The following is a 10,904-nucleotide window of genomic DNA, read 5'->3' as shown; positions in this document are numbered from 1 at the left end:
CTTATTTTTTGCAAATTTCACATGACCTTGGGTTTAAAAACAGGGTTTTTAAATCCAAGGTATAAATGAGCTGTACCTGATGAAAATATCCATGAAACATATTTACATACCTCCTTCCAGCTTGCTGGGGACTATTAGACCTCTGACTCATGACCTTGCAGTGATTTTTGACCAAAACCCTAGACCTAAAACTTGGGACTTCAAGACAAAACAAAACAAGCGTGACACAAGTTCATTAACTGATATGACCTGATCCAGCAAAGCCAAGAAGGGAACAAGGACCAGCTCCATCAGTTTTATGGCATGCCTAACGGGATGCAAAACTGACACTGATGAGACACCTACCTATGCATATGCAAAGAGCTTTTGATCACCGATGGAGGGCTCAAGACCGACACTAACACCTCCTACTACTAGAAACCTTGGCGATAGTGAAGTCCCAATTCAAGTTGTCGCTAGTGATTCAAATCCGTCTGCTTAATTCCTATTATGGCTATGGTTATTCTGTATTCTGGTCCTATAGTCTGTTTTGGCAGTCTACTCAGCCTGAATTTCAGCAATCATCTAAGTCTTTTAGTTTCTGTGACTATTTTGATATCTGACGCATCTTTGCACATAGTGCAATTTTGGAGATGGTTTGTTCTACCTAGTGAAAGACTGACCTAGACTTTTCTACTCTTTCATGTACATTCCCATTTAGAAGGCAATAAAAAATTTACCCCACAGAAATAAATAAAACTACTGCTCATATTCATGCACAACTGTTAGAAGCCGGATCCTTTACGTTCTCCCTTACAAATCAAGCCTGAGACAGATGTATTAACATTATTTTTCCAAATGATTCTATTGTAAGAAACTAGTTCTATGTCCTCCAATGCCTTTCTATGTTCCTTGAATTTGAGAACTGGACTCAGACCCAAAACCAGACCTACTTGGAGATTACAATACAGTTCTAGTCTAAAGCACTAATCAACTAAGTCACCTGACACGGGGATTCGGAATTCATAGGATACGGGGATTCAACAGTCAGATTCGGACACATTGACCCCCCAAAACAGGACACGTAGGATTCGTTATATATTATTTTATTAAATATATATATATATATATACATACATATATGTCTATATTTAAAAATATATATATATTAAAAATTAGATATTTCTTACACAAATTCTCATTAATGATACAAATTCATTGATTTCAAACATAGATCATCTAGATGTTAGTTTTACTGTTTACAAAGTAAGTTAGTAATAGTAAGTTAGTAACATTATAGCAATTAGCATGCATAGTACATACAAAATTCAAATACATGTCACATAAAATGATAAATCATGATTCATAAATGAAAGACAACTTACAGTTACAAGATAGTAAGATAAAGACACTGACAACTGTAGTTTTCTCATTAAGTCATCAAATCAAAATGTGTTACATAGGTAGTGCAATGGCAATGCCGCAATGGCAAATAGAAATAGAAAATATAAAACAACTACAGGTATACAAGCCTCAAGGCAATAGGTAGCCCATGACTCATGAGTCAACAATCCTCATAGTCATCATCAGAATCAGCATCAATGTCCTCATCATCATGGTCACCACTGCTCTCCTCTGCATCCTCCTCCTCCCCTGTATCCATAGTCGCCTCTGCATCTGCTGGTGTGGAGGATGACCCCTCGAAAATATCACCGTCATCAAATCTAACAGGCTCTAGCACTGGATCATTGAGATCCATGTTGGCCAATGCCAACTCAACACTGTTGTCCAGACCCATATCATTAGAAAAGACATCCCTCATCTTTGTCTTTCCCCTCACCCACTCTTCCCTCTGCCTGTAAATAAGACGAAGGTTGGTGTGCACATACACCATTGTCTCTGCCCTGGACTACTCAAGCCTGCTCTTCTTCACACTATACAAATTTCCATATGTGCTCCAATTCCTCTCGCAACAAGAGGATGAAGTCACCTGAGAGAGGAGCCTCATGGCTAACTGCTGAAGAGGAGGGCTTGTTGCCCCATGATTTGCCCACCAAGAATAGGGCTTCTTAGCCCCCCTGTCTCTAATCACATCATACCCTGCAAATCGACCAGTGCCAGTGGAAAACTCTGCAAAGGCATCCTCCACCTCATCAAGGGATGCTCTATCCTGGAAAACCCGCCTGAATGCATCTTTCCTCCCCTGTGAGATTTCACCATCCATGTGAGGAGTGAATTTGGGGGAAGGTCCACCATTCAGCCACTCATGGTTATAGTATTTTGGGTTCAATGAGTGAGCCAAACAATGTAAAGGTGTGCAATTCTTGTCCCATCTGCTGACAAGAATATCCTATATAGTACCACAGAAGGCCTTGGTGATGTCTCATACTCGGGGCACTCACTTTGTAGAATAATGCTCCTCACAGATTCAATCATGGAATACCATCCCTCATAAACCTCTCCTAGGATGGGTTTGTCTGTATCTGCAAATCGAAGCAAAGAAATGATAAGGTCCATGATCTGAATAATTACATCTACCCTCTCCCACCAAGCATCATCTAGCATTGTGTCCTTCACCCTTTTAGAGGCTACTTGATCTGTCTTTCTCCAAAAAGACCAAAACTCAGAAATAACCATGGCCCCAAGAGAGGTCTTGACCTCCCTCAACCTCTTCAACATCATGAATGAAGAGGCAAACCGTGTATCAGCAATCTTCAACAATAATAGATTGTTGTACTCCTTGTATATAGCAAGGGCATTTGTATGATTTTGCACAAAGTTACGGATATGTCGTGCATCCTCAATAATGTTACCAATCCAAAGCACATCAGAAGCAATGGATTTCAGTGCTAAGTTCAATGAATGGACAATGCAAGCTGTCCAAAACACTTGTGGATATTTAGCTTCCACAATCATGCCAGCAACCTTGCAAACAGGTGCATTATCTGTAATGATTTGCACACAAGAATCAACACCTACATCTTCAATAACTTTAATAAATAACTCACCCATAAATTGTGCATCCTTGTATTCTGCAAGTGTATCCACTGCTTTCAAGAAAACTAGACCATTCAAGGAAGACACCATGAAGTTGATGATTGGGTGTCGTGCTAGATCTATCCATCCATCAGAAACAATGCTAACCCAGACGTTGGCCATGATGCTTTAATAGGCTCAAGCACTTTTTGCACCTCTTTTTTTGCCTTCGTCAACAATGTGATTCTAAGCTTCTCTAAACCAGGAGGCACATACCATGATGGAGACCCGTGAGTTAGAGCTAGACAAATCTCAATAAATAGAGGTAAGTGTGCAACATTAAATGATATGAAGTTTTGATAGAAAAATAAGGCAATGGTGAGATCAAGCTCTTCCCGTTTCTCTTTTTGAAAAATCTTGTCCATTGGACCAAGTGTAATTGCTCTTCTTTTTGCTGCTTGTCCCCCAATAGAACTCTCAAATGGAAATTTGGTGGTGCCTTTCCTCAAAAATGGAAGGGGGTCTTCATTCTTGGTTTTTCTTGATTTTGCAGCCACATTTTCCATACCAACAGTGAACTCATTTTCCATTTCTTTCCTCTTTTGTAAAGGAACAGCTTTACAAGCTCCAATTCCACAACCTGGTAAAGCCAACAAATGGGCTTTCACACAGTAATATGTGCTTTTGAAAGGAATGTGGCAAAAGTTGCATCTCCATTGCACATTGCCTCCTCCCTTCCCCTTGGTGCTTGTCCCATCCTCTCTTGTGACATATTTCCACAAGGGATATTTCTCAACGCTGTCTTTAGGTCCTCCTCTTCCCTCAACATTACTTGCAGCAGACTCTGATGATATTGGGGGAGGAGGGGAATCTCCAATGGAGACATTCTTCCCCTTCCTTTGCCCCCTACTGCTGCCCTTGATTGAGCCATGAATACTGTAAAAAAAAATAAACAAAACATGCACAAATTTGTAAAAAAAAATCATATACAAATTGTTGTAATAGAAATGCAAAAAAAAAGACATGAAATGCACTTACCTGGTGCTTGAATCTCCTTGCCGAACGCTCCACACCCTTAGCTCCTTACACCAAACCCTTAGCTCCTTGCCCACAACTCAATGTATGCAAAACTGAAAGAGAGAAATGGTAAATCAGTGAAAGAACATCGCCTTTTTAAGCCCGCGGGTTTCATTTTTTTGGGATTCGAATCCCAAAATCGGGACACGTACGGGATTCGTACGTGTCCCGTTAGGACATGACGTGTCCCATTCTGGGATTCGAATCCCCAACGAATCGTGTCTGATTCGTGGGATTCGAACACACAGGGGATTTCCAGCGAATCCGGTTTCATAGCTAATCAACTAGCAACCAGACCGGCCAACATCAAACTGAAATGTATGAGCTAGTATTTAGTACAAGCTAACTAATTGCACCAAGAGGCGCTCTCCAGCCCAGTATGGTAGAGATGTTTTAATGTAATGTTTAACATTTTGACTAAGTCAAATTACATAAAAATAAAATAAAAATAAAAATAAAAAAATTAATGTAATGTAAACATTTTAACTCAGTCAAAATAAAATAAAAAATAAAAGCAAAAATAACCCTATAAAAGTAAAATAAAAATAAAAATGGCCCATGGCATTGACCCATGGTATTCATGTGGAATATAGCCTATTTAAAGAGGGAAATTAAACCACCTAGATGCATCTTAACTCCGGATCTACAAAGAACCAAGAGGGATCAAATCTCTTAATATGCAAACATCTTTTAGAGTGAAAAGAGATCTGATCCCTCTCGACGCTTGGTAGATCCGGAGTTAAGATGAATCTAGGCTGGTTTATATTCAGCTATATGTATATGTTTAACAACTCCAAAACCTAACATCATGAATAAGCAGTATACTTCTATGGTCCTCCATCTACGCAGAAACAATCCTCTTCAAAGGTGCAAATACAATTCCATCCCTAAAGCGTCAATTAAGTAGCATTCCATCTAATTTTAGATTAGAAAACGCCCACCAAAAACTTCAAACGTCTGGGCTGTCTGCAATTAATTATAAGCCAGCTAATTTATAGTCAACCATTTGCATGTGTTTGACAACTTAAAACTAAAATTTATTAAAAAATAAAAAGTGATATACCTTGTACTAATAATGTGCTCATGACTCAAATGACACAAAATGGAGTTAAAAATTATGCCAAAAACCAAGCCGATAAAGCAAAACAGTATTCATGTAAATATATATTGAGTTTGAAACTTAGTGCGAATATTCCCGTAGATAATTATTTCTTTTTAAGTTTTTAATATCTGAAAAGAAATAAGATAGGCAATTCAACTTCTAACTTGCTCACACCTGTGCAGATGCTATGGCAAATAACAAAGAATCTCCATGGCTCCAAGAGCTGCCCCAAAGATGAAATTTGTTTTTGGACTTGGCCGAGTTGTAGGTACACTGTATGACATTTCACTAATTTCAGATAAATAATAAATGGAAATGGAAATTTTAGTTATAATTTAGACAATACATTAAAGAACTCAACAATGACAGAAAGCATGGAACATAACTACCACTCCTTGTTGCTCCCAGAAGAAATCTCACTACCTGTGCAAGTCTAGTAAGAAGATATAAAGCTAGGGTACGCCTCCTGGAAGGATCATCTAAAGCTAACACTGATAATCCTGCCACTGATCCTGCCAAAAATCTATTTACATGTTCCTCACTCAGTATTGATTTACAGTATTCAATATTTGCAGCAATAAACCCCCAAAAATGCCAATGTATCCCCCACATTAGAAGAACCAATCATAAAAGGCATAATGCTAAACATAATGATTTCTATTTGAGTCCAATAACAGCTAAACAGGAACTCAAGAAAACGAATCAAACTCTTTATGACCTGGAGATCCATCGCAGCTGCAAAATACAGTGTAGCAGTGAGTAACATAAGCACTTACCCATTCAAAGGTGTCTCTTTTCTCCTTGTTTTTCGCAACAAACAACGAATAGCATGGTAAGATCCAGTAAAGCCACCAAATAGCAACCCAATCCGACAAGCTTCTTCTCTTACAATCAAATCTTTCTCTGAGACAAGCAGCTACAAAAGCAAAAGCAATTCAGTTTTTTTAAAACTAGTGTATTTACAAAGTGCTAGTTAATCAACGACTCGAGCTAAGTTTTTAAGTAGCAAACAACACTAATGCCTAGGGATTAGAGATGAAACACAAAGTGCAGAGTGCATAAGCAAAAGCTATAACAAGTAAAGACTGTAGACTGCAAATACTGCAGTCAGAAAGGAACAAGCACAACAACTCACAAGAACAAGTCAATCTTTAAGAAAACTTTACAGCATAAAGACTATGTAAACACCAGTTAATGTTGATCATTTCTTTATCACAGTCCGACTTTGTCATATTAGATTGAATTGTGTGCCAATCAATTGTATATCGCTGGTTTAGGAAGAGAAGAAACATGTCGTGTTAACAATTGTGCTCCAATCAGTCGTATATCAATGGTTTAGGAAGAGAAGAAACATGTTGTGTTAGCTCCAGTTTTGACATTAAGTGCATTTTGTTTCGTAGATTCTTTAGTCTTCTAGTGTGAATTAGACATGTACTCGACAGCATTAGTATGTGTTTGAAAAATATAATTCCTTTATCACTATTGAAATTTTAATTTATGGATATACAGATCTGATTCCAAAGACCCAAATATACAGCTGAAACAAGAAAGATGTTGAAACACCAATTAAAACTCTGTTTTCAAAAACTAAAACTGTAAAATGATACATCAGGGAAAGAGATATTGCATATCTGAATTTGGGATCTGTTATCACTCGGATTCTCCCTAGAGAAAAAAGTCCTAACCTAACCAAGGGGAAAGCCTAAGGAAACTATCAGGCAAACTATCCAATATCACCTCTGCAGCCTTGCCCCTCACTTTAGGTCTCAAAAGATGGTTTCCTACCTAAGGAGGGATTTCCTAGACTAAATCTCAAGTCTATCGTTTTAGTAGAAGTGAGTGAATGCGGCTAAGATTTGATTATGTAAATGGGATTAATCATAAGATTTATTGATTAAAATGCCTCAAACAGTAAAGTTTTTCTGAGTGTTTATTGTGCTCGAGCAATCATGTGTGATCAAAGATTTAACCTTTAAGCATTATTCCCAAGAGCATTTATATGCAAGTGTTTGTGAAATAGAAGATGTCCTAGGCAAGACACAAAAGAAAAGAGAAAATGGCTTCCAGTCAAAAGTTGTGCTATAGCCCTCAAATATACTGACACGTATCTAGTACAAAATGGTAATCTTCTCAAAGGTTTTTTTGGTGCACTGTAACCTAAGAAACCGGATTCGTGCCTAGGCCCCCTCGTGTCCCGAATCAAGCGAATCAGACACGATTCGGAGGGACACATGTCCTCTAGATCGTGTCCGATCGTGTTCCAATTCTGGGACACAAGTCCCGATTTTTGGACTGTCGCGCGGACATAAAAGGCAGATTTGGACCATTCTAACATCACATTTCTCATTTTCTCTTGTTGTGGGTGTGTGAGAGCGAAGAGCAAAGGGTGTGGGAGCATTTTGGAGGCGATTCAAGCAACGGGTAAGTGCATTTTGTCTATTTTTTTACAGCAGTTTGCATGTGCATTTTTTTTTACAAATTTGTGCATTTTTTCTTTATTTTTTACAGCATTCATGGCTCAATCAAGGGCAGCAAGGAAGGGGCAAAGGAAGGGGAAGAATGTCCCCATTGGAGATGCCCCTCCTGTTCCAATTTCATCAGGGTCTGCAAGTGTTCCCTCTATTGGAAGTGGGGCTGCAACAGCAGCTTCAAATGTTGAGGGAAGACAGCAGCCTCAAGATAACAAATATCCCTTGTGGAAATATGTCACAAGAGAGCAAGGGCCAGGCAGCAAGATGAAGGGAGGAGGCAATGTTGCTTGGAAATGCAACTATTGCAACAATCATTTCATGAGCACATATTACCGTGTGAAAGCTCATTTGTTGGCTTTACCAAGTTGTGGAATTGCAGCATGTACACAGGTGTCTTTAGCTAAGAGGAAAGAAATGGAAAAAGAGGTCAATGTTGGTATGGCAAAGGTGGCTGCAACATCTAAAAAAAACAAGAATGATGATCCCCTTCCATTCTTGAGGAAAAACAACAACAAATTTCCATTTGAGAGTTCTAGTGGGGGACAAGCAGCAAAAAGAAAGGCAATGGCACTTGGTCCAGTGGACAAGATTTTTCAGAAAGAGAAACGGGAAGAGCTTGATCTCACCATTGCATTTTTTTCTATCAAAACTTCATATTCTTTAATGTTGCACGCTCACCTTTATTTATTGATATGTGTCGAGCTCTAACTCAAGGGGCTCCATCAGGGTATGTGCCTCCTAGGTCAGAGAAGCTTAGAACCACATTGTTGACGAAGGCAAAGAAAGAGGTGGACAAAATGCTTGAGCCTATTAAATCAGCATGGCCAACATCTGGGGTTAGCATTGTTTCTGATGGATGGATAGATCCAGCACAACACCCACTCATCAACTTCATGGTGTCTTCCTTGAATGGTCTAGTTTTCTTGAAATCAGTGGATGCACTTGGACAATACAAGGATGCACAATATATGGGTGAGTTGTTCATTAAAGTTATTGAAGATGTAGGTGTTGATTCTTGTGTGCAAATCATTACAAATAATGCACTTGTTTGCAACGTTGTTGGCATGATTGTGGAAGCTAAATATCCACAAGTATTTTGGACACCTTGCATTGTCCATTCTTTGAATTTAGCACTTAAATCTATTGCTTCTTATGTGTTTTCGATTGGAAGCATTATTGAGGATGCACAACATATCCGCAACTTTGTACAAAATTGTACAAATGCCCTCACTATCTACAATGAGTTGTTGGAATTGTTGGGTTGAAGTTCTGCTGCCACAGGATCGAAGTTTTTGGAGTTGCAGGGTTGAATTTTTGCTGCTGCAGTAGGTCGAAGCTACAAAAGGGTCGAAGTTGTTGGGGTTGAAGTTGTTGGGGTTGCATAGGTCGAAGTGTTGCATAGATCGAAGTACTGCACAGGTTGAAGTAGTTGTTGCTGCATAGATAGAAGTTTTGTTGCTACAAGATTGAAGATCTAGATCGAAGTTGCTGGAAGGGCTAAATTGGCGGTTGGAGGAAGTTTGTGTCCAGGGTGAAGAGTCTAGGATTATCTCAGGAAAACTATTGAAGGAAGAGAATTTGACTCAGTTTTCTCCTAGATAGGGGTTTTGCCCTAGCAGAGTGCCTACATCTTGTGTCTCTTGTTTTGTGATATTCATACACACATAATTTGGTAATTGTCTTATGAAAGGTACTATAACAAAGAAGTAAAAGAAGCCAACATAATTCACAAGTAATTATCGAGAAAGAGAAATCTAAGACCTAAGTCTACTTGCATTGATTTCTCAACATGGTATCAGAGCCAAGGTCAAGAAAGATTGAAGATCACTCTATTGGCTTGAAGGAAATGGTTACTCCCTCTATGATAAGTTATATAAGAATGGGATTCAATACTATAGGAAGTTGGATCAAAAAGACCTTCTACTACTTGTTCAACAAGGTCAAAAGTCAAGGGTTCTTGGTTGCACTTACAGATTCAATTAATCATGATAGTGCATGGATTATTGACAGTGGAGCATCAAGGCATATGACAGGAAAGAGTAAACAACTTCACACTCTATCAAAGGAACCATCTTCTCATACAGTGGAATTGGGAGACAACAAAAGCTATGATGTTAGAGGCCTGGGATCAACATCTTTAAAGCTGGAACATGGAGCTAAGCTACACCTCAACAATATACTATATGTTCCAGATTTGAAAAATAATTTGCTTAGAAGATAAAGGGGATAGAGTTGCTTTTGTTGATGGAAAGGTTTTGGTTTGGGGAAAAGATTCAAGTATCAATAAACTATGGTTATTGGAGTTGGTAAAGGAAGCTTATATAGAGTCATAATACCATCTCCTCAAGCTCTAGTTCATATGGAAATCAATTCCATTGAGCTATGGCATAGAAGATATGGTCATCTACACTACAAGGTCATTCCCACTCTTAATCAACTGGTTCATGGCATCCCCAATATCAAAGAAGATCGTGAAGGAGTTTGCAAGGGATGTTCTTTGGGTAAACATACAAGAAAACCATTTGCAAATAGTGAAACAAGGTCTAAAGAAATATTAGACCTAATTCATTCTGATGTGTGTAGGCCTATGTCTGACAAATCACTTAGAGGTCACCTTTACTATGTAACATTCATTGATGATCACTCTAGAAAGACATGGCTATACCTTTTCAAGAAAAAGGATGAAGTATTTGAAAAATTCAAGGAGTTTAGATCTGAAGTGGAAACCCTAACCGAAAGAAAAATAAAGACTTTGAGATCTGACAATGGTGGGGAATACACTTCTAAAGAATTGATTTAGTCAAAATTGTTTTTGATAAGATAAAGAAGTGTTATCTTGTATTGGCCCTCTCCTTCAGATTCTTTAAGAATCTGGCTTATTGATTGTAGTGCTTCAAGGCACTTCATCGAATAGAAGGGTGTACTCTTTAATTTGGTAGAGATGGAAACAATCGTGGGATTATACATGGAGCCGATGCCACCTATCCCGGAAAGGGTGTAGGGAATGTTACCCCTCAATTGAATGAGGGTAACTAGATTCATTTACAAAATCTCTTTTATGTACCTGATCGCAAGAAGAACCTGGTGTCCATTTCAGCAATGGAAGTCAAAGGTTACGAGGTGACACTCATCGATGGAAAGGTACGTGTTTGAAAATAGAATTTTCAAAGATGTTTTTCAGTTCAGGGTTGTATCAAGTTGTAGGAAGTCCACTGGGGACCATGTCCATTGACACATAGCACCGGAGGTCTGTGACTCAAATGGTGACAGGGATGCCTGAATTCAAAAAGAGCATGAAA

General features: G+C 38.6%; 1 protein-coding gene across 1 annotated transcript in view; it reads right to left on the bottom strand.

Moving 5' to 3' along the window:
• Positions 1-5,302: 5,302 nt before the first annotated feature.
• LOC149252420 (uncharacterized) overlaps positions 5,303-10,904 on the bottom strand; it is a 29,302-nt gene continuing 23,700 nt past the window's right edge. The window contains exons 2-4 of the mRNA XM_089454142.1: positions 5,911-6,050; positions 5,558-5,657; positions 5,303-5,407 (exon numbers count right to left, since the gene is read on the bottom strand). Coding sequence (XP_089310268.1) covers positions 5,303-5,407; positions 5,558-5,657; positions 5,911-6,050 — 345 coding nt within the window. The remainder of the gene's footprint in view (positions 5,408-5,557; positions 5,658-5,910; positions 6,051-10,904) is intronic.

This window comes from Pinus tabuliformis, chromosome 7 (assembly GCF_031772625.1).
Source record: "Pinus tabuliformis cultivar Carrire ecotype Pingquan chromosome 7, CPIR1, whole genome shotgun sequence".
NCBI lineage: Eukaryota > Viridiplantae > Streptophyta > Pinopsida > Pinales > Pinaceae > Pinus > Pinus tabuliformis.
Note: the sequence above shows the minus strand (reverse complement) of the source record. Positions and strands in the feature narration are given on the sequence as shown.